At 40.4% G+C, this 25,431-nt stretch overlaps 2 protein-coding genes across 3 annotated transcripts in view; both read right to left on the reverse strand.

Moving 5' to 3' along the window:
* The window catches only part of LOC145781076 (uncharacterized), a 42,189-nt gene extending 31,512 nt beyond the window's left edge, over positions 1-10,677 (reverse strand). For both annotated transcript variants that reach the window (XM_082592824.1, XM_082592825.1), the window contains exon 1: positions 10,548-10,677. In XM_082592824.1, coding sequence (XP_082448950.1) covers positions 10,548-10,593 — 46 coding nt within the window. In that variant the 5' untranslated portion in view covers positions 10,594-10,677. The remainder of the gene's footprint in view (positions 1-10,547) is intronic.
* LOC145781078 (uncharacterized) overlaps positions 1-25,431 on the reverse strand; it is a 446,514-nt gene that overhangs the window by 369,560 nt on the left and 51,523 nt on the right. The gene's annotated exons all lie outside the window — the stretch shown is intronic.

Raw genomic sequence — 25,431 nt, forward strand, 5'->3', positions numbered from 1 at the left:
GTTCGGCATGATCATGAAACACTTTTAGAGCCAGCACCTGTGTTTTAGCATTGGCATAATCATCTCTGTCATCTCAAGTAGTCGAATCTAATGAAAGGAGCTCATGTGGAATGTCAAGCTTATGGAAAAGTTTAAGAATGTCTTTTGACACAAAGTCCCGCAGCTCTTTTTCAACGATTCTGGACGGAAGTTGTTTCTTGCCCTCCAGGTTTTGTTCCATTCTGAGAGAGCTCATCATTTTCCTCTAAGTTTCCAAGCTCACTAAGGTATCAAAAAAGCCAGAGCCACTAATTCTTCTGACACGTACCATATGTGGTGTGAAAGTTTATTTAAAGTAGCTTTTGAAAGACCTGAGCAGATATGTTTATACCCTAAGAGCTCTTTCATTAAATTAAGATCTTGTCATGGAGCCTCACTTGGCAAAATGCAAGTAATCTATGCTTTCACATATACTAATGAAGCAAAGAGGCATATATATAGATCTCGAAGTCCAGTCTCTTCTTTCTTGGCTTAAATTGGCTGCGAAAAAGCCAAATCTTGTAACAGTACAATACCTTGGGCTTGGACATCCAGAGTGGTAGAATGCACCTGGACAGCGGAAGGCAACCCCATTGTGAGGTTGTTCTCTTAAAAAAGTTATAAGCAATTCCAGCAGGTCTCGGTAATCATCCCGTGGGTGTCTTGCAGACAATTGTTCATTTGCAAATGTCAACAGATCTGCACAAACTGGCTAGATGAAGTTATTGACATGTGCATCAGTTGGGTCTGGCTGGTAATTGGATTGATCAATAAAGTTCCATTTTTCGTGAAACCGCTTAAAAAGGCTGATGTCTGGAACAGAGGACATACCAAACTTTGTTTCAAATGCACTTTTTAAAATAAGTTCCATAATGTGATGTCTGTAAGCAAAGTGAAGCAAACTTTTTCCAAGTTTCTGCTCCAAAAGAGTGCTAGCACCAGCGTGTTGGCCGGTGTTGGAGGCAGTTTGTGTCAAAGCACAGGGCCCTCACTTTCCCACTAACTTCCCATTCTTCAAGTGCATTAAAAACAGCAGTTGCCATCATGTCTCCAGTTCCTGAAGCAAGTTTTGATACCCCGTGAAGCTTGGAAATGCTGTGGCCGGAAACTGGTAATTGGTAAACGGTCCACACTGCTGATTGCCTACCAGATCTTCAAGAAACTTGCCATCCCATGCACTGCTAATGATTCATTAGGATTTTAGAATGGAACTGATCTTTTATTTCATTTACAATGTCTAGTCGATACTTTTGTTGATGGCGTCTTATGGTAGAAGAACTTAGCCTGAATTGAGCAGGGTCTCCACCTACCCCCGCCACTGTTTCTGCTGATATATACACGGCTTTCCAGTCAGTGACCCCTATGCGATCTAACGCAGCTGCAAGACTAAGTGATGACTTTTTTAGGCACTCTTTCTTCTGGTTTACAAAATTATTACCATGTACTTGTAATATTTATCCAGTTTTTGACATATTCTACACTTAGCATCTTGACTAAAAATTTCTGTGGTTTTGGTCAAGACGATTGTAGTGTATCGCATATAGAAAAACCACGAAAATTTTGCATGGGCTGTGCCACCTCTAAATGATGTCTGATTTCAAAAATCTTTTGGAATACATGTTTTTGCATGATGCATCACATATCTAAGGGGTGAAAGTGATGAAAAAAAATTTTTTTTTTTTTTGAATCACCCTAACCCCCAGCTAACACTTTCCACAAAATCCTTCAACCTCGAGCTGATATTATGCTACTTATTCATTGTATATATATATAACATTATCACAAGATTGCTATAGCAGTTTTTAACAAATAAATAAAGAAAAAACGCTAGAAACAAGGCCTTCACAATTATCAAAAACTGTTCAATATTCTAGAATCACTGCATGTTCAATACTGGTGTAAATTATATCAGAAAAAACTATGGTAAGCCTATAAAATTTTAAAATATTGAAAAATACAAAAGCTGTTAAAGCAAAAAAAATTTCAAAAAATATGAGTATATATTATACAGTAGGCTTACTATGATTCTAAAGTGCAACTGCATGATGACTGTGACCGCACTTTATCTGAAAGAGCAATGTTCAATCTTTAAATACCAACCTGGCCCTTACTTTTTAAGGCTATATTTATCTCAATAAAAATTATCAAAACTATGGTTTTCCACACGCTTGTGTTTTTGGCCCCAATCCTGCAATGGCGGATGCATTGTGCAACACATGGATTATGATGTCAGTTGGAGTCAGACCAAAGCGACAATCACTTTTGCAAGTCCTTTAGTTGTGTTTGTTCTAGAGCAGTGGTCGGCAATCTTTTTTAACAAAAGGGGGATTCTGTTACATATTTTGGCAGATCTATATCACCAGCTGAGAGCCACAAAACGTAATATAATATGTGTTTCAAGTAGATCAGACCACAGTTTCTTTGCTACCGAACAATTCTTTTTTATGCCGCCATCTCTATCTGTGTACGACTGTACGGCTTTCCTCGCTTAACAATCTATTGAGCTGCCACAAAATTAGCAGCATTGGTGTGGCATGGGGTTGTTATTCATTTATTGAAAGCTTCCTTACTCTGCTCGGATCTTTGCATACCGTAAGTTCCAATACTGCCTACTTTAACTAATCTCCAAAATGGGATAATGTGCAGCAATATTAATGCTCTATGACTGTTCTGACAGGACCTTTTGAAGTCATTTATTTTGGGATTTTTTTCCCACATAGGGTTATTAAGCATCATTTGCATTGGCATCCAGGCCGGATAGCGACTGTCAAAACAGCGACTGTCATAATGGCGACTTCATAATAGCGACGTAATGAAGTGAGCGACATTCCAAACAGCGATTGTATAAATGCCGACTGCATTAAAACAGCGACTGTTATGATAGCGACTTAACACTTTAAGTGCCATAAAAATGCCCCATCTGGCACCTATGTGGCATATTTTTGAATTTTATTTATTGTAGGCGCCAAATTTGAACACAACTAGTTTTCAATTTAGCTATAGCGAGAAGTTTTTGGATTTATATCATGCCAGTCAGCAGGTTTTGACTTGGACGCCAAATTGGGTGGTTCTGTATGGCAGTTTTGACTTGGAGGCCAAATTGGGTGGTTCTGTATGGCACCAGCTTGACAATGATTGCCTAGTCTAGGGTAGTTTTAGTTTACAAGTTTACAGTTAGAATTAGTAGGCTAAGGTATTGGAAGTACAGATGCTCAGCTTCTTGGTCAAAAACGTCATGAGTCAGAATCGACCGGGGGGTGAAAGAGTGCATGTGCGCGTAAGCCTTGGATTTAATAAAAGAAGTGAGGTCGCTGTTGTGGCAGTCGCTGTTTTTGATGAATCGCTGTCGTGTAGTCGCTCTATTGACAGTCGCTGTTTTAAATGAATCGCTGTCGTGTAGTCGCTCTATTGACAGTCGCTGTTCTGACAGTCGCTATTTGGAACCCGAGCCATTTGCATTGAATGCAAAGTTCATGTTTATGTCCAATTGTCCATGCTGAGTAACATCTCTGTTTTCGCCTAAAACTTTTCTCTTTTTATTTGTGCATGGTTACTGATAGAAAAGGGTATGCTGTTCAGTGTTCATGCCAAAAGCTTTAAAGTTTAAACTGACCTGATAAAGTCAAAATTTGAATAACAAAAATTGTAAAAAAAAGTCTATTATTTTCTGACAGAGCACCACTCGATCAGAGTTGGCTCATTGCTGTAGGGTCATGCGGGGTCAAACGGGACACTTTTTCAGTTTTTTGAATGCCACATATAACCTATGATGAAATTTAAAAAAAAATATTTACCACAGAGCATTACACCTTTCAGCAATGAAATAAGAGATTTTTCAAAAAAATTGAAAACTTGCAAAAACATAAAAAAATGGGCTAAGCTGGGGTAGGTGTGGCCCGTTTGACCCCATCAGCTGTGGGGTCAAATGGGCCACAACTTCTAAACGTCTAAATGGTAAGGAAAGAACTTTGATTTTGCTATTTTACCACATACCTGTTGGGTGGCATGTATTTTGTTCAAGTGATGCTCAACAATTTTAGCAATAAAGGCCTTCTACGCCTTTTTCAGATAAAAGTAGAACACATAATTTGCACTGCTCTTTTTTGCAACTAAAATTGAACGATATGAAAAAGGAAACATTTTACAAATGATAAATTTTAAACGGGCAGTCATAAACAGAGTAAAAAGGGCCAAGTCAAACAGCAGGGTCTATAGTTGACAATTGAAATAGGATGCTATACAATAGGGTGATTCATAAATTGGGGAAAAGTTAAAAGTTTGAAATTCAAGTCTGACACCCTCTCGCATCGTGTCAATACCTGAAAAAATAATCCTGTCAAATTTTTGGGGAAACTGAAAACATTTTTAAGGTTGCTACCTACTTTGAAAGCTTCACGGAATACACTAATAGCAACACGGGATTACATGATAGGAATATAATGACAAAATTACTCAAAATTAATTAGTTCAGTGTTGACAGATGCCCAGAATGTTATTAGTTATAGTTATTGCATCAGTGTAGACTTATTCCTATCTGGATACAGCTGTCTGAAGGTTTAGACTGTCATGAGGAGGAACTGCTTAAAATTGCTCTTTGTCATTGGTGTGCAGAAAATTGTATTCGCACATCATGCTCAAATTTGTATTCGCCACACCACATTCAGTTATGTCATTCACGACTCTCATGCCAAGTAGAATCGATTTTGTAGCAATGTAGGTGTCATTGGGTTCCTAAAGAGTTGGGTCTTGACTCAAAAAGTCAAAATGCAGTTCAATAATTTTTTAAAATCGTGTGTTGTTTGCTGTGATGAAGTCCTGCAGTTCTTCCCTATTGACAGTCATCAAGTCCACAATGGCACGTTTAGAAGGGTTCTCAAATCTTGGACTTTTCAAAGCCTTTACCACTTTCAGTTTTATGCTTTCTATTTTCTTTTTGCTCAAGAAGAAAAGGCATGTCTAGAGCTAATCATGCAACCAACAGCTAAGTCTAATAGTAATAATAGGCCTGTTTACCTAAAAAATACCATATAAATTAAATAGAATTAAAAAAGTTATGCAAGTGAGCTATAACTTGTCAAAAAGCCAATGTGGCCCATTTGACCCCATTTTATTTAAACAGAAAAATTACAAAAAGTAAAAAAGTGGGACTATTAATATTTTCAACATACTAATTCGGCATTCTGGGGTGTATGCTGTTCAGTAAATTTTCATTCCAGCTTAATTAGTTTTTGTGGTATACCAAAGTTTTTTTGGTAAATTTTCAAATTTTAATATTTTCACATTTTTTGGCCACTTTTTGCATCATCTAAAGTATATTTTCCAAATGTAGATCTGTGTTTGTTTTACATGATGCAAATCTATGGGAAAGCAGCTTTAAAATGAGCTATTAACTTCCGATTTTAGAAAAGAATAAGTAGGAAAAAAATGTGATAAGTAAACAGAGTAACAGAATGGCCCGTTTGCCCCCGCGTCCCATTTGACCCCGCTTGACCCTATCATCTTGCACAACTAGTAAACAACGTTTTGATGCCGTTTTTTTTTCATTATCACAGTCAAACGTATAGGCCAGTGGTTCTTAACCGGAGGGCGCGCCCCCCCCCCAAGGGGGCATGAAGCATCTCTCAGGGGTGGCGCGAGTTCTACAACAATTTTATTTTTTTTAATTACTTTAATGTCCTAGGACCTATGCTGTTCGTCATATTTTGTATTTTGTCTTATTTTATATTGTATTCAGTAATTCTTGCTTTATTAGTTAGACCAGAACTTCACAAAACTATTTTGCGCTGAACTCCTTCAGATGTATATAATTTTTGACGCTGCTTCATTTTTACTTTTTTGTTCAAATTGCTTTTTTACAGCTTTATTTACTTAATACTTAATGCTTAAACTTCAAGGGAAAAAAATCAACATCATTAAGCATCATGACATCATTCGAACTTTTATAGCCAAGCTCGACCTCTGGAAGAGTCGAATTGAACAAGGAAATCCAGCGAGTGCAGTAAGTTGGATTCTGCTCTCAAAGATGGTAACTTTAAGTCTGAGTTGAAGAAACAAATAGAAACCCACCTTAATGAATTGAAAGCGGAGTTCATCAAATACTTTCCAGATCTGGATGATAAGCGTGAAACCTGGAAGTTCACCAGAAACCCGTTTCAATGTGAAGTAGTTGATATTTTCGAAGAAGGACAAGAGGAGTTTCTTGAGATGAAGTTCAACTCCACAGCTAAAGAAGATTTCAAAGAACTGGAACTCGAGTTGTTCTGGGCCAATTACCTTCCTGTTTACCCTCTTATCGCAACTCGGGCTCTTCGAATTCTAACAATGTTTGGATCCACGTATCTTTTGTGAAGCTGCATTTTCTGCTCTCGTTGCTATCAAGACCAAGTACAGAAACAGGCTGAGAGTTGAAGGAGACTTACGTTGTTCACTCTCTAGAGTTAAACCTCGCATTAAAAATCTAGTCGCTAAGAAGCAGTGTCACGTATCTTCCTGATGTGTACAATGATGATGATTATGTGCCTGATCTGATACAGACGTTGGCGATCATGGTCTTCCAAACTTCTCTGTCATTTGCCATTCGTATAAAATCGTTCGTTTTAACTGTTGTGTTTGTGGCCCATTGATTCAAGCTGTTTAAATAAGTTAATCTTTGTCGACCTCTGCTTCTTTTTCCCTGTATCATCCCCAATAGAGCTAATTTTTCCAAATCTCCATGTCTGTGAATATGACCTACAAATTGCATCTGACGCCTTCTAACTGTTGTTATTAATCTCCTTTCTGCATTTGCCAATTTCATAACTTCGTCATTACTCTTCTTTTCAGTCCAAGATATCCTCAACATCCTTCTGAGAAACCACATCTCAGCAGCCTCTAGTCTTTTCTTCATATCTTTACTTATTGTCCAGCATTCACATCCGTAGGTTAGAATTGATTCTACATATGCTTTTAAAACTTTAATTTTGGTCTTTATTGTCATGTTGCGATTCCTGAAGACTGTGATGTGTACAATAAAGAGACAAAAATGCAATTTTTTTGGGGGGCACGAGGCACATGACCATTATTGAAGGGGGGCTTCGGCTTGATAGAAAAAAGGTTAAGAACCACTGGTATAGGCTATACTAAATCATGTCAAATCTGGAGGGATCCGCTTCAGAGGAGCTAAAAAGCCGCATGCGGCTCCGGAGCCACGGGTTGCCGACCACTGTCCTAGAGGAAGGAGGTTTTTTTTCGCTGCTTCAATCTTGTTGCCTAGGTTTTTTCGCTGAGACTTTTCGGTCATTTGTCCATAATGACTTGAAAAAATTCGGTCAATTTTATTTATTTCGGTCATTTTTGGTCATATATAGTCAATTGACTATATATTTTTTCAGACATTTTAACCGAATTGACTATTTTTTTTTCGGGCATTTTGCTAAAAAATCGGTCAATGACCGATAAATGAACGAAAAAAAACCAGCTTGTTGCACGTGCTTTTTATGTGAAAGCAGGTGGTATAGGCTCTTTGAAATCTCGAGTTTGAAAAAAATAAGCTAGGTCTGTTAACTTATCCATTGATATTGTTGGAGGACAGACCAAAGGTGTCATAGGCCCATGTGAGGTAGTACGGTACATCTTAACCAATGTTATGTGACATTCGAACCACGAAATCGAGCAGTGTGTAAGGGTGTTTAATGGCATGGTGGAGAGCACCTGTTGCATCACTGTGTTGGACGACTTCCATGCAATGGTCAATCCAGCAGTATTACAAACTTTCTTCAAGGTTGATAGGAAGAATTGGGAAAAAGATGGCAAGCCCAGAGGACGCGATGGAAAGTTGTCAAATGAGTGAGTTTACTTGAGCCATGGCCACCTGAAAATGCAGCCTGATTTGTCACATTTTGCAGATTTTGATTACAGCTAACTGCTAGTGTTTGACTGACATTTTCTGAGATTTTATTACTTTTTGCTTTCTCCTAATACTGTAATATAAAAGCTTTCTGTTGCCTGTTGCTTTTTGGGGAAGCAGTAGAAAATGCTTCGCAAACCACTCCTGGCACACGAGTATGAACAACTAAATTTGTATAATGCTGGCTGAAAGATGCGTCTTCATTATGGATGCCTTATAAATTTGCGCATTCACTAGCAACCAAGCCTATCTCGGCTAGTTTGATACCCACTAAGCTTGACTCCAACTGACGTCATATCACTAGGTGGCATTGACGAGTTTGCTACTTCCAGGTAGCAAGAGAGAGAATCGCTAGAGAGCGTGGGAAAAGGGTTGGTTTCTCAGCTGTGGGCCTCAATTGTAAGAATGTGAGTTTTTTAACAGGTACCGTACCGGCAATGGATTCTTGGCAATGGATTCTAGCCAATTGATGTTAATTCAATCATGCAGTTGCACTCTAAACTTTGGTACACATCACAACTAGGCACTTTGACACACAAACTAATTCTCATAGCGTGTGGCGCAAAACAATACAAAGGACTAGTATCACACACCTAGTGTAACTCAAACTATACTGCAAGTTTCATTTAAAAAGATAAATGACCTTCTCAATCATCTGGTTGCATTCTGATGGAGTATGGTATTAGGGACTTGCTAAAGTTTACAGCAGAAAGATTACAGCTAATAAAGACCAAAAGGACGCAAATTGACAAAATAATTTCAAAAAGAAGTTTGAAAATTGATAAAAGAAGGGTCTGCTACTATTCGGTGAGTCCGATTCGGTGAGTCAAATTCGGTGAGTCCGATTCGGTGAGTTCCTAACTTCTAACCCCTAACCTTAAGCCCTAAACCCTAACCCTAAAACGGCAATGATAATTAGGCTACGGTACCCGATAATTTAAAAAAAAATTGAAAAAATCCCCCGTTAAGGGATCGGACTCACCGAATCGGACTAACCGAATCGGACTCACCGAATCGGACTCACCGAAACGGGCCATTCCGATAAAAGAAAGGTTGTGAGCAGCTTGCAGCAATCCGGCTGCCACAACAATCATCTTTTCAATTTGTCATTTGACTCACAAATAACGTTCGTCACTGTATTTTAACAGTTAATTTTTAAACTAATGGAGTTTATCAACATTAAAATTTTCCAGAGAGTTTGTGAAAAGATTTAGTCATAATAATGTATATATATGCCTATCGAGTTTATAATAATACATTGTTGAAGTTTTTAATAAAGTTAAAAAATTAAAAGACCTATATATACAGTAATAATTCTTTATTGCCCCACACAATATTTCAAAGTAAGAGTACGGTATTTTCTAGTTTTGGGTAGTCCAAGCTGCCTTTGGCTTTGCTTTTTTGTTTGCAAATTATGGAGCATTTTTATGTTATCGTCAAGGTTTCAAGATCCGTGAGGGGCAAAGTTGGGCCCACAAACCCGGAATGGCCCGATTCGGTGAGTCCGATTTGGTGAGTCCGATTCGGTGAGTTCCCTATTCGGTGAAAGCCTTTTTCGGTGAGAGCCCTATTCGGTGAGTTTTTTTTTTAAATTACTGCGCGCCGTAGCCTAATTATCATTGCCGTTATAGGGTTAGGGCATGGTTAGGGGATGGGGTTAGGGGTTTTTGGGGTTAGGAGTTTTTGGGGTTAGGGGTTTTTGGGGTTAGGGTTTTTGGGGTTTGGGGATTTTTGGGGTTTGGGGTTTTTTGGGGGTTGGGGTTTGCGGTTTTGGGGTTTTTAGGGTTTGGTTTTTTTTTGGGGTTAGGGGGTTTGGGGATTTTTGGAGGTTTGGGGTTTTTTGGGTTTGGGGTTTGGGGGTTTTTGGGGGGTTTGGGTTTTTGGGGGTTTTGGTTTTTTTTTTTTTGGGAGTTTTTGGGGTTTGGGTTTTTGGGTTAGGGGTTTTGGGGTTAGGGGTTTTAATTAGGCTACGGTACCCGATAATTTTCAAAAAAAAATTCAAAAAAATCACCGAATAGGGCTCTCACCGAAAAAGGCTCTCACCGAATCGGACTCACCGAATAGTAGCAGAACCACACTTTAGTACACTCAGCTGTAGTTGACTAACGGTGTCACTAATTTACTTTTAACATAAAGTTGGCTGCATAGCCGAGTGGTGAGGGCCTTGGAACAGCAATCGAAAGGACGCCGGTTCGACACCGCTCAAGACACTTCTTTGGCAGGACACTTAAAGGCATGCCTGAATGTGGACATGAAGATTGGCTTCCTTGCTTTCTCGTCCACTTAATCTAAATCTTCAAACCCCAGGTGTTATCCTGGATACAACAAACAAAACATAAAGTTGACATGAAACTATAAGTTGGTTGTACAGTTTTGTAAATTACAATAAGACTAAAACAACCCAGTTTTACTACTTCAAATTCATCACCCCTGTTCTTAATGCCAGCAATTCTTGTTTTGTTTGTAGGATACATTGGATATTTAGGTTTGTATTCAAAATATTTATTATGTTTGTATTTAATACTATTCATGCTCTTTCAAAACATAGCCTACTCTAGCCTAGCTCAGTTACACACAATAAAATTGAGTGAATACAGAACATTATATAAATAGAATATTATTATATCATAATGTATATACTTACCAATAATGATGCAAAAAATACTCAAGGCCAAATCTACACAATTCATTATAATATAACCTGTACTAGTTGATGATGAATTCTGTTCTTAAAGTTTAAAAACAAACAATCAATTATTTCAACAAAGAAATTGCAGATATAGGCCTATGCAATGGCTTGAATCATGACTGAAATCAGGGTACGAAGTGTTCTGAGGACAAAATAGGTTGAATCCTTGGCTCAAACATTTCTAACCCCTTGCATAAAACGAATAATTGTTGAGAGAATATAATTTCCAGCGCATTCTAGCGCGCATCTAGAAAATGTTAATACTGTATCCCTTAGCTTCCATTTAAGCAGAAAAGCTTTGGATTTTTAAGTTGTTTCAACGATTGATGACATTGAATCAGGGTAACAAAGGTGAATTCTTTGCTTAGAATGGATAGGAGTACCGGTACCTACTTCTTCACTAATCAGCGCAATTTAGTCCAAGTCTTACATCACAATGTCTGACTTTGGATGCAACCTAGTTTGTACCCTGAACAGTTCGTACCCTGATAAGAACGAGAGAAAAAAAAACGAAGTTGCTGATTGCAGTTTCCGCAAACATTTTCCCTCTAAAAAGATCAAGAGAAAAAATAGCACAAAGCCGAAGTCGCTGATCGCAGTTTCCGCAAACAAACAAAAACTCTCAGGATCATTACCAGAAATTTTAAAATGTTTGCGAAAACTACGATCTCAACCCTAACCCTATTAAAATGTTTGCCAAAACACCCTATTAAAATGTTTGCCAATTGACCAAAACATGTGGATTAAAGGGATGCAATCTAGTTCGTACCCTGAACAGTTCGTGCCCTCAGTTCGTACCCTGAAAAGATCGAGAGAAAAAATTAAAAAGCCAAAGTCGCTGATCGCAGTTTAATAGCACAAAGCCGAAGTCGCTGATCGAAGTTTCCGCAAACAACTCGAAGGTTAAGATTAGCGGAAACTGCGTTTAGCGGAAACTGCGATCAACGAGGGTTAGAGCATAGATATCTTATATATAGATATGTATCTCCGTGGTGCGTAACGATGTTTGAATCACTGCCCTACCGTGATGCCTGTTGTCACGGAACGACACAATTCGGTATTGTGGGAGATCGTGAAGCATGTACCTGCCGAATGGCAACCCTTGCTTACCATAGATAGTACGGTTCCACAACACGTGGAAGCGGGCGGTGCTGATCTGCGCCCTGACATTGTCCTGCAACGCCCTGACGGTGTCACGGTTGTATGTGACGTCACTTGCCCGTTCGACTACGGCGCGGATTCCCTTCGAAAAGCCGCCGACAGGAAACACGACAAGTAGGCTACGGCGAGTTATGTGTAAACATATTGGAAGACAGGAAGCGCCCTTGCAGGGACGTCCTGTCACTTCCGTTCGTCGTAGGCTCCCTCGGGAGCTATGCTCCGTTGAGCTCTCGGGCTTTGGCGGCCTTGGGTGTTCCTGCTCGTGGGGTAGCAGAGGTGGCTAGAAAAGTGGCCTCCCTCTCAATCGAAGGTTCCCTCCGTGTCTGGAAAGCTTGGAACGCCGGGCTCACTCGTGGAGGGGCTACGTCATAGAAAAGACGATTCCAGCGATCAGAAGCTCAATTCCCCAACAGCAGAAGCTCTGCAGTAAGCATCCGAGCGCGCAAGACAGCAAACCTCAAAACCCGCCAGTAGTTGTGTGACGTCATATTATGTTAAATCCATTGTTTCATTATCAATTTACCTGTAAACAATTGTCGTTTCATCAGCATGCTGCAGCTCAATGAAGAATACAATCATCATCAATAAAATAAAATAGCAATATATGAATTAAGTATATATTGCATATCGTGAATGGACTCATATCATCATCAATGACGTAATATCATTAACAACACTGGATCTGTATTTTCATATTTCAATATTTTAGATTATCACACACTACCTTCACCCGATATGCTGCTCTTTCCCGCTCGGATCAACCTCGCGTTGCTTTTAACTCATCGATAATCATGATTTCCCGATCAACTCGATGCAACCTCCAAAGTTTCATCCCACTATTCTATATTTTTCCTGGTAATGTAGCCTAGTCATATCTACGCTTCGATCGCTAGTCCCCCCGACCCATCTGGGCGAACCTGCCTCAACGTCTGGCCAGTGCACATCCGTGCTCGTTGGTTCAACGTCAACACTTTTTCGGTAGGTAAAACATACAATTATTCCCACTTACCATCTTTTTTTTTTACACCAATTAATTGAGCCTTTGCTCCAGATTTTATATAATTTTCGTCTCCCACGAGTATTCAAATCGTCCTTGTAGCTAAGCTTCTCTTCCTCGTGGGAGACCCCAAAGTTTATCCGCTCTGCCTACGGGCAGACCGGGTATAGGAGTCAAACGTACCTGTGTTACGGTCACGTGATGGAGACGTGGGCGCTGCCTGGCTTTATAAAACTTCTGTCGCCCGGCCCGTCGTGAGCTGATCTTTTTGCGTTTGCAGAAAGCAAATCCCGTCTCCCTGGCCCGTTCCGCCATTCTAACTTTTGCGGACGAGTCGCACAAAAATCTCGATCCACACTTTCCTTCCACAGGTACCTAGACTCCCCAGCCTGGCCCCCGCGACCTAAGCTGGTGGACTTCCCTTCCGGGTGCATCGCCACCCCATAATCACGCCGCTCCCCGCCTCCACGGGGCGTGGCAGGCCGGTTCTTTAAAGTCTCTGACCTGGCTATGTTTATTGTGTTCTTCTCGCCGTGTCAATTATTTTGTACTCGTGCGTCGTTGACCAAAATAAAACAGTTCATCATCGTAGCTATGGCTGTATGCATTGACTTCAAACTTGGCACAGCAAAACAACTTTATTTTTAATACATTTTTTTGGTTTTTGTTTAAATAAAACTTTCTTCGTTTTCAAGTTGACGTATGGATTGCTTGTGATGACGTCACATTCTCGTTCCGCATGGACTGCTTTATGGAGATTCTGGCGATTGAAAACAAATCACAGTCACAGAGGGTACGGTACCTCTAAATACCCTTTGTCAGGCATTGTAGGCATTGTCGGGCATTGTCAGGCATTGTCGGGCACTGTCGGCTTTTTGGGGGGTTGTGGAGCATTTTCAGGAGTTGTCGAACATTTTCAGGGGTTTCAGGTATTGTAGAGTAGGCTAACTACTTTCAGGCATTGTTGGGAATTTCTAGGCATTGTGTAAGATTTCCAGGCATTGTCGATCATTATCAGTGGTTGACAGGCTTGTGAGGCATTGTCGAACATTTTCAGGCATTATCGAACATACTCAGGGGTTGTCGAGCATTTTCAGGGGTTGTCAGGCATTGTAGAGTAGCTACTTTCAGGCATTGTTGAGAATTTCCAGGCATTGTCTAGGATTTCCAGGCATTGTCGATCAATATCAGTGTTTGACAGGTTTGGTAGTCATTATGGAACATTTTCAGGCATTGTCGAACATGTTCAGGAATTGTCGAGCATTTTCAGGGGTTGTCAGGCATTGTAGAGTAGCTACTTTCAGGCATTGTTGGGAATTTCTAGGCATTGTCTAGGATTTGCAGTCATTGTCGATCAATATCAGTGTTTGACAGGTTTGGTAGTCATTATGGAACATTTTCAGGCATTGTCGAACATTTTCAGGGATTGTCAAGCATTTTCAGGGGTTGTCAGGCATTGTAGAGTAGCTACTTTCAGGCATTGTTGGGAATTTCTAGGCATTGTCTAGGATTTCCAGGCATCATTGGTCATTATTAGTGGTTGACGGGTTTGTCAGGCATTGTCGAACATTTTCAGGGGTTGTCTAGAATTTTCAGGGGTAGTCAGGCATTCTAAATTAAGCTACTTTCAGGCATTGTTGGGCATTTCCTAGCATTGTCTAAGATTTCCAGGCATTGTCGATCATTATTGGTTTTTGACACGTTTGTCAGGCATTGTCGAACATTTTCATGCATTTTTATTTCCAGCTTTGCATGCGCAGCAGAATGATCCCTTTCTATTTTGCGTAGGTTGTAAACGTATTTACGGTATACACAAACACAGCAGCGTTTAAATGACCTGGCTATCATAAGTATCGACAATGCCTGACAAACCTGTCAAAACCTGGTAATGATCGACAACCCAAGAAAACGTTCGACAACGCCAAACAAACCTATCAACCACTGAATATGTTCGACAATGCCTGGAAATCCTAGACAATGCCTGAAGATGTCCGACAATCAGTGGCGTAGCTAGGAGGGGGGAAGAAGGGGAGGACCGCCCCGGGCGGCACGTCTGGGGGCGGCACTTTCAGACTACGATTTTTGATTTTGATTATAATCTGATAAAAAACGCATTTCATTTTCACACAGGGCCGAATTTAGCTAATGGGGGGCCCGGGCACTTTTAGATCAGGGGCCCCCGTGCAAAAAAATTCGCCTACGGCGCGAAACACCCCCTCGACGTCTACAGTAGCATCAATCCAGCACTGCACAGCATTTTGCAGAAACCACAAAAGCTAATAGTAAAAAAATCACATTTTTTTCACGTAGGGGGGCCCTTTAAAAGTCGGGGGTTCCGGGGTACCTGCACCCTCTGCCCCCCCTAAATTCGGGCCTGTTTTCACATGCTTTTTCTTGAAGGGGCGGCAAAATCTGAATCCACCCCGGGCGGCACATTCCCTAGCTACGCCACTGCCGACAATGCCTGCCAGAAAGAATCTAAAGTACTTTATAATGCCTGAGAGCCCCTGACACCTAAAAATATTCGACGATTCTTGAAAATTTCCGACAATGACTGATAAATGCCTGTCAACCATTGCCTGTCAACCAACTGCCTGTCAACCATTGATATTGATCGACAATGCCTGGAAATCCTAGACAATGCCTTGAAATTACCGACAATGCCTGGAAGTAGCTACTCTACAATGCCTGACAACCCCTGAAAATGCTCGACAACTCCTGAAAATGCTCGACAATTCCTGAAAATGTTCGACAATGCCTGAAAATGTTCCATAATGACTACCAAACCTGTCAACCACTGATATTGATCGACAATGCCTGGAAATTCCCAACAATACCTGAAAGTAGCTACTCTACAATGCCTGACAACCCCTGAAAATCCTCGACAACCCCTGAAAATGTTTAACAATTATCGCTACCGTATATCTCACCCTAAAATCGTTCCGGCGCCCCTCTAGCTCAGGTTTGTAAACTGCCTACAACAAGCTTTAATGAGTCACTGGAAATAAGCTTAAATGATAGTTCCAACGATCATGCAACAGAAGTTGCATAACCTACGTGAAGAAAGATTATTGTCTTGATTTTTCATAGTATGCTATTCTGTAAAAACTTGAATTATACGCCATCAAAAATATTCCAAAGGAGCTCAAAAGCCACCACTCGCCAAGCCCAAACCGTACAATAATAGCCTACCATAGATACGCTAGCCAAGCTGGCAACCTTGATTGTTGATTGTGTCCATAAAGCCAGTCGAGCGTGACGATAATTCCACGATTGCTGAGTTGCATATCTATATTTAAGATATCTATGGTTAGAGCATAGATTACTCGATGGTTAGGGTAAGCGGAAGCTGCGGTTAGCAAAACTGCGGAAAAATGTTTGCGGAAACTGCAATCAACGAGGGTTAGAGCATAGATTACTCTATGGTAAGAGTTAGGGTAAATGTTAGCGGAAACTGCGGAAAAATGTTTGCGCAACTGCAATCAGCGAGGATAAAAGTTAGAGCATAGATTACTCTACGGTTAGGGTATGGGTTAGCGGAAACTGCGGTTAGCGGAAACTGCGGAAAAATGTTTGCAGAAACTGCAATCAGCGAGGGTTAGAGCATATATTAGTCTATGGTTAGAGTTAGGGTTAGCGGAAAGTGCGGAAAAATGTTTGCGGAAACTCCGATCAGCGAGGGTTAGGGTTAGAGCATAGATTAGTCTATGGTTAGGGTTAGCGGAAACTGCAATCAGCGACTTCGGCTTTCTTTCTCTTGATCTTTTCAGGGGCGAAATTTTAAAATGTTTGCGAAAACTGCAATCAGCGACTTCCGCTTTTTTTTAATTTTTTCTCTCGTTCTTTTCAGGGTACGAACTGAGGGTACGAACTGTTTAGGGTACGAACTAGGTTGCATCCGGATTAAAGTGTGTGAACAGTAAAGCAAAGATAAAGTAGTTTCATCCTATATGTTTAGTTGAGTCCCTGAATTACCAAGGAGTGGGAGAACTTGTAGACCAGCTCTGGGCTTTGTTCTATTTTTTTCTCTCGATCTTTTCAGTTTGTTTGTTTCAGGGATGGTTTGTTTGCGGAAACTCCAATCAACTTCGGCTTTTTTTAATTTTTTCTCTTGATCTTTTTCTAACCCTTTTAAAATGTTTGTGAAAACTGCGAGCGACTTCAGCAAACTCTTAGGATCATTACCAAAAATTTTAAAATGTTTGCGGAAACTGCGGAAAATCGGAAACTGCGATCAGCGACTTAGGCTTTGTTCTATTTTTTTCTATCAATCTTTTCAGTTTGTTTGTTTGCGGAAACTCCGAACAGCAACTTCGACTTTTTTTAATTTTTTTTCTCGATCTTTTCAGGGTACGAACTGAGGGTACGAACTGTTCAGGGTACAAACTGTTCAGGGTACAAACTAGGTTGCACTAGATTGACTTTGATCTACAAGTAATTTTGATAAGGCAAGGTTGGTTACAACATTAGATTATACGAGTAAACTAAGTTGGGTGGCGACGATGTCATACTCTGCCGATGATGTCCCCTCAGGCCTCATGCAGTGACGTAGTCAAGGGGGGGAGTTTAGGGGTTTCAACCCCCTCCCCTTTGGCACACGTGTGACGTCACAATATTGAGAATGATGCTTTCAGTCTCTTTATGTCTCTAAAACAAAGTTTGCCTAATTTTAAAAGAAACTGCATTAAAAAATCGAATTTTGCCAATATCAAACATTCAAACATCTCAGCCAGGAATTAGAAACAAGAAAACATAGAGCATAGGCGCCTAAGCCGTGGGGGCCAGGCCCCCACGCATATTTCTGCATGGGAGCAACTTTTTATGCTGCATTGATACATAAAACAATAAATGAACTACTGTAGTGATCGGCAGCAGGAAAACATTTTTTAAATGGAAACCGCAACAGTTTTGCGATAAATAATCACTAGAACGAGTAGCGATACTACAATCCCACCCCAGACAAAAAAAATCTGTCATTGTTACATTGGTTTAACCAGGGATATCTAGAGAAGGGGATATGAAGGCTCGCAGCGATTGCCTTATTCTCGTGACACTACCAGGGCGGTTGTTTGTAGTGCATTAAATATGTGGTTCTTTTTAAAATCGTAGAAAGTTTTGTAGTGCAGCTGGTACAGTGAACTACAGGAGACAGTTAACAAATGTTACGTAGAGCATATTTAAAGAATACTTGCTTACAAAGACAGTTGAAAAGTTACTCAGTAAGCTGTTTTTTTGAACAAAGCCTTCGCAGTAGGCTAGATGTAAAGCAAGTATATGGGTAGTTGAATTAACAAGCAACCATGAGCATGCTGTGAATATCCAGGCTTGATGCTAATAGCGCAATGCAAGTTATCATAACAAAATTTATTAAACTACTATCGGTGCCAATTGTCATTTTACGATAAACACAGATTATTTACGATAAACAAAAGCCCTTCTATTGTCAGACGTAATAAAAGCCTTCGTATCCCCTTCTTTAGATATCCCTGGGTTTAACGTCTGCAGACGTGGAATCAATGTAAAATGACTGATTTTGCTGCCTGCGACATAGCAAAAATCTACCATTTTGCGTCGATTCTATGTCATCAGATGTTGAATGCACCCAAAAACAACATAATTTGCTACGTAGACGCAGCGTGCGTTTAGCTTAATGCGCTTGCAAACAGACTCGATGTCGCTTTCGAAAGTCGAAACCTCTGCAGTAAATTGTCGCGGCAGTGAATCACTCGCTGTGAAAATGTACTTGAAGTCTGGGCCCGAGGTAACCACTACCCAACGCAACAAGGGCTGATACAAACCGCACTGCGCACACGCGGCATAATCAATGCAACAACGGACTCGCGCAAGCTGCATGGCGCACACACGACCGTTGCCATAGAAACCCGATCAAAGGCGGGAATATGCGCATCTTTTGTTTCATCTGCAACACCAAAACGGGCGTTTTACAGCGAATTGAAAGCAGGCCACTCATAAGTTGCGATATTGTAGAGAAAAGGGAGCAATGTCAAGTCGAAAACTTGATCAAACGTCTCTCCGTAACTATTTTTCAAGGGCTGTTTTGTTTACGGATGTCAGCCACTTTTAAATTTATTCATGGCGACGTGCTGCTGAATTGATGTAAACATGAATGATTTTGCTTTCAACAGATATATTTTCAAGGATGGAACCTAGTTCGTACCCTGAACAGTTCGGACCCTCAGTTCGTACCCTAAAAAGATCAAAAGAAAAAATTAAAAAAAGCGGAAGTCGCTGATCGCAGTTTCCGCAAACATTTTAAAATTTCCCCCCTGAAGGGTACCTCTATAAATACCCATTGTCAGGCATTGTCAGGCATTGTCGGGCATTGTCAGGCATTGTCGGGCATTGTCGGGCATTGTCAGGCATTGTCAGGCATTGTCAGGCATTGTCGGGCATTGTCGGGCATTGTCGGCTTTTCGGGGCGTTGTGGAGCATTTCTAGGGGTTGTCGAGCATTTTCAGGGGTTGTCAGGCATGGTAGAGTAGCTACTTTCAGGCATATGTTAGGAATTTCCAGGCATTGTCTAGGATTTCCAGGCATTGTCGATCATTATCAATGGTTGACGGATTTATTAGGCGTTATAGAACATTTTCAGGCATTGTCGAACATTTTCAGGGGTTGTCGAGCATTTTCAGGGGTTGTCAGGCATTGTAGAGTACCGTAGCTACTTTCAGGCATTGTTGAGAATTTCTAGGCATTGTCTAGGATTTTCAGGCATTGTCGATCATTATCAGTAGTTGACAGGCTTGTGAGGCATTGTCGAACATTTTCAGTCCTTATCGAACATATTCAGGAGTTTTTGAGCATTTTCAGGGGTTGTTAGGTATTGTAGAGTAGATACTTTCAGGCATTGTTGGGAATTTCCAGCCATTGTCTAGGATTTCCAGGCATTGTCGATCAATATCAGTGGTTGACAGGTTTGGTAGTCATTATGGAACCTTTTCAGGCATTGTCGAACATTTTCAGGGATTGTCGAGCATTTTCAGGGGTTGTCAGGCATTGTAGAGTACCGTAGCTACTTTTAGACATTGTCGATAATTTCCAGGCGTTGTCTATGATTTCTAGGCATTGTCGATCATTATCAGTGGTTGACAGGCTTATTAGGCTTTATAGAACATTTTCAGGCATTGTCGAACATTTTCAGGGGTTGTCAGGCATTGTAGAGTAGCTACTTTCAGGCATTGTTGGGCATTTCCATGCATTGTCTAGGGTTTCCAGGCATTGTTGATCATTATTAGTGGTTGAGGGGTTTGTCAGGCATTGTCGAACATTTTCAGGGGTTGTCTAGCATTTTCAGGGGTAGTCAGGCATTCTAGATTAAGCTACTTTCAGGCCCTAGTTGGGCATTTCCTAGCATTATCTAGGATTTCCAGGCATTGTCGATCATTATTGGTTTTTGACACGTTTGTCAGGCATTGTCGAACATTTTCCATGCGCAGCAGAATGATCCCTTTCTATTTTGCGTAGGTTGTAAACGTATTTGCGGTATACACAAACACAGCAGCGTTTAAATGACCTGGCTATCATAAGTACGGTACTTATTGAGATCATGTGGAAGCCCTCGATCTCATCGAAACCGTAGATGAGTTTGTTTCCAGAAGTCAAACCCGTTGCAACAAGTTTGGATCGAGTTTGTGACTTCATTTCACAGATAGAACGCAAAAACTGTTCATGCTAGCCTATATGTGATGATGTGATGAATGCTGATAATTTTGAAAAAAATCTTGCTTATTTAACTGACATGTTCACAGAGTTAAATCATCTCAATTTATTATTACAAGGAAGAAACAGCACAATCATAGACTTCAAGGACATTATTAAAGGATTATAGCTACAAAAACTGCTCTGTCTCCCTCTCTGCCTGTCACCACAAGTCGATACCTTGTCATGCAATGTGTTCGAAAAGCCTGTTTACTTATTTGCTTTCATAGCCACAGCAACGTTAAATCAAGCCTTAAATGTATCAAACTTTGTAATATGCACCTTCTTACCCTCACATCAACACAACACTGCACTCCCATCCCATCCATATCAGCTGTACGCGCGTTACGCAAAGCGTGCTAAAGCTTGAAGCAATCACTGCGAGCGTGTTGCTAGGACCCAGTTGTAGCGCCACCGAGTGGATCGCACAACCCCATTCCTGGAAATTATCAACAATGCATGAAAGTATCTACTCTGCAATGCCTGACGAGGCCTGAAAATGCTCGACAACCCCTGAAAATGTTCGACAATGCCTGAAAGTAGCTACTCTACAATGTCTGACAACCCCTGAAAATGCTCGACAATGCCTGAAAATGTTTTATAGCCTAATGCCTAACAAACCTGTCAACCACTGATAATGATCGACAATGCCTGGAAATCCTAGACAATGCTTGGAAATTCCCAACAATGCCTGAAAGTAGCTACTCTACAATGCCTGACAACCCCTGAAAATGCTCGACAACCCCTGAAAATGTTCGACAATCCCTGAAAACGTTCGACAATGCCTAACAAGCCTGTCAATCACTGATAATGATGGACAATGCCTGGAAATCCTAGACAATGCCTAGAAATTATCGACAATGCCTGAAAGTAGCTACTCTACAATGTCTGACAACCCCTGAAAATGCTCGACAACCCCTGAATATGTTCGACAATTCCTGAAAACGTTCGACAATGCCTAACAAGCCTGTCAATCAGTGATAATGATGGACAATGCCTGGAAATCCTAGACAATGCCTGGAAATTATCAACATATGCCTGAAAGTATAGTTAGCCTTCTCTACATGTCTGACAACCCCTGAAAATGCTCGACAACCCCTGAATATGTTTGACAGTCCCTGAAAACGTTCGACAACCCCTAGAAGTGCTCCACAACCCCCAAAAAACCGACAATGCCCGACAATGCCTGACAATACCCGACAATGCCTGACAATGGGTATTTAGAGGTAGGCTACCGCTAATCTATGCTCTAACCCTAACCCTCGCTGATCGCAGTTTCCGCAAACATTTTCCGTAGATTCCGCTAACCGCAGTTTCTGCTAACCTTTACCCTAACTCTAACCATAGATTAATCTATGTTCTAACCCTAACCCTCGCTGATCGCAGTTTCCGCAAACATTTTTCCGCAGTTTCCGCTAACCTTTACCCTAACTATAAAGCAATCTATGCTCTAACCCTAACCCTCGCTGATCGCAGTTTCCGCAAACATTTTTCAGCAGTTTTGCTAACCGCAGTTTCGGCTAACCCTAACTCTAATCATCGAGTAATCTATGCTCTGCTCTAACCCTCGCTGATCGCAGTTTCCGCAAATATTTTTCCGCAGTTTCGCGGTTTCCGCTAACCCTAACCCTCGAGTTTGTTTGCGGAAACTCCGATCAGCGACTTCGGCTTTGTGCTATTAAACTGCGATCAGCGACTTCGGCTTTTTTTAATTTTTTCTCTCGATCTTTTCAGGGTACGAACTGAGGGTCCGAACTGTTCAGGGTACGAACTAGGTTGCACCCTATTTTCAAGCGTATAATCAAGTTAGTATTTGCATTCCATTATACCTTTTAGTAAACTTTTTCGTCTCTTGTTTCATGCTGATAAATCTAGTTCGTTGCTAAACTTTATGTTGTGCTTAGCTAGTCGCAGTCCATCAACCGCTAGCCAACGCAGACGCATGACATGTGTTTTGGTCGAGTTTTGTTTATAATAATTAACGGTAGGTCAAACGTAGCGATAACTCCGAGTGTGGCAATAAAAGCAATCCTAGTGTGGACATAATTACGTCATCCATCTGCGTGACATTTTGCTGAATTTACGTTGCTGCTGATGAAACACGCTTTCGCACCCACGGCCAAAAAAATAGTTAGGCGCCTATGACATAGAGACTTAGCTTTATTTCTGAAAAATGCCGAAGAAAACATGATCTTATTCTTTTGCTATGCTACCGGACAGCACCATTTTACAGGAATATTCATACCCACATTTTTGTTGAAAATGCTCTCAGAATGCACCAAATTCAAAGTAATTTTTCAAAATTTTCTGACAGAGGACCCCCAGTACCCCCGCCGCTGGGTGTCGTCTTACACAAACACGCCGTCGGGCTTCGCTGGCCAGCCGTTAAAAACCCCCCCTTTCAAAAATCCTGGCTACGCCACTGCCCTGAGCATGCAAGGTAGTTTTTTACCCTGGTCATCTCCTGCAAAGAAGGAAACCCTTTCCCGGAGATGTCGCCATCTCTCGGCCTAAGAGTAGTGGTTGGGGCAGTTGCTGGAGTCTCACAAAAGTCAGATAATTACCCCAAGCCTACAGCTAAACTACTACTTTCAATTGTGCAAATTAGTCATTAATAAATAATAAGTTAATTTTTGTCAGGAAATTATTCATACAAATATGTATTTTTAGAAGAAAGGCTGCCAGATCTTTTTTTATAAATTACAACCGACGAAATAAAAGTTATATTTTTTCTCTATCATTTCTAGGTTTGGTGGCTGTGCATTTTTCGGGTAGTGTTTTCCAAACAGTGTTTTCTCATCTTTCCTTTTATTGGTGCGTCATCTTTTCCTTAAATTCGTGTATTTAACTTATTGTTTTCTATATGTTCACATCAGCAATGAAAAATAAATTTAATTCAATCAAATGGAGTAGATTGTTCTGTTCTAGATACGTAGCTTACTGTGGTAATATTTATATTTGAGGACTAGCAACCTTCCCCCGCAGTGGTGACCCCGACGTTCAGGACAGCTCAGGGCACTCTAGCTTTGCGTTTCTCGGACAAGTCCAGCCCTCAGCCACTGCTTGCACGAAAAGCCAGAAAGCTTAATCCACTTTCGGGTTTTTGCTCTATCTCGGTACGGTAGGCTACCACAAACCTAAGTTGTTTCTGGTAGAACTTAAAGGTTGACTTGCTTTCGCTGAGCAATCCAACATCGGGAGCTCCCACTCTCGTCTGTAAGGCTACGTCGACCAACGGGGTGAGAAATAACGACCCTCCCCCGCATCCTTTTTTTTCCAAATGAACAGGTCTGTATTTTCATTAAAAGTAACATCTAGTAATATTGAGATTATCCTACTGAAGTCACACGCCATGTCTGCAGTGCTTAAAATCTCTAGTTTGATTGAAAGTGTGTCGCTTAGAATGTTGTTATGTGGTAATTTTTTATATAAGTGTAAGCAGGGATAGTTTTAATGGTAGTTTAAAATGTTAATTAGCTGTCTTTCTGTCTAACGGATATTCTAACTAATTTGACTATCTGACTTCATTAACTATTTTCACACAATTATAACTCTAATTATAATTTTAAGTTATCAGAAGGTGTTCGCATAATATTGTAGGTCTATAACACAAGTTGAATTTAAACATTACAGAATAGTGAAACTACGTCAGGACAGTAAAACTTAACACGAATTAGGCTATTATATTTTAACAGTCGTCCAAATTGTTAGGTAAAACTACGCAATCAATTTAATGTTTTTTCAGCTGAGCTGGTCTGACTGTGCTGTCACCAAATACGAAGAAACCATTTTATTCTCTGCACCCTTTTTCCTATATAGCCTACGTAGGTTAAACTAGTTCACTATAGTCAAGGCCCGATTAACCATGAGGCACACGAGGCACAGGCCTCAGGCCCCCTGGTTTTGGGGCCCGCAATTTTTTTTACATTAGTACCGTAGGCGTAGCTAGTGAAAGTTGTTGTGTCAGTAAAACATGTAAAACGTTGCACAGAGGTGGGTTTGTTTTAACTTTCTATTACTGATACCACAATGAAATGGAACTAGTTTTAGTTACATAGGCTATTAATAATTTCTGGAATAGCCTGCCATAATATTTTTATGAATAGGCTACTTTGTATTTTTTATTGTACTATCCCGGAATCCTGCTGTCAACCAGCTCACATTTCAAAAACAGTAAATTGTAATAATATCAACAAGAGTTATGATGACTGAACAGTTTACGTAATAGGGCCTGGCACAATTATTCTGAGAAAACAATTGTTTTTTATTTCTCTAATGACTATCGCTTTTACTTTTTAATTTGTTAGCTTGTTTATATTAGTATTAGATATTATTCTACTGGTGTTAGTAATTTAAGTGTTGTTTAATATCAAACCCGACAACCATAATTAGGCTAATATATAGACTAGGCCTACTTGCTACATCATTTTATGCCAATCTTCTATCGTATGTAAAAAAGTCAATACCGTACTTTCATAGGTTTCAAGAAACCATTAATAAACTCTGCTAGTTCAAATTCAAGTGTATATTTTGCTAGTGTGTTTAGTATGAATTGCGCTCAATTTCCAATCTGTTAGATTTTTCATCCAATTCCTTAAGTTTCTTCCTCTCGTCGAGGGTTGGAGGCAATGAGGCGCCAAGTTTTTCTGTTGTGAGGTTTTTCTTCTGCAGTTTTGTAGTCAAGTTCTCTCCAGTCTTTGATATCATTAGTCCAAACTCTTGGTGGTCTGCCCCTATTTTGCTTGCCGTTCATTTTTGCTTCTACTGTAATAGTCGTCTTTGAATAGAATTATTGCTAATCATGTGGCTAAAATATTTTAATTTTCTTGATTTAATTGTTTGTAAAATTTCCATGTTGGTTTGTATTCTAGATCTAGATCGTACACCTTTGTTTGTCATTTTATTCTTCCATGAAATCTTAAGCATTCTTCTATAAATCCACATTTCAAATGCCTCAAGTCG

Source organism: Aplidium turbinatum, chromosome 12, assembly GCF_918807975.1.
Source record: "Aplidium turbinatum chromosome 12, kaAplTurb1.1, whole genome shotgun sequence".
NCBI classification, from domain to species: Eukaryota; Metazoa; Chordata; class Ascidiacea; order Aplousobranchia; family Polyclinidae; genus Aplidium; species Aplidium turbinatum.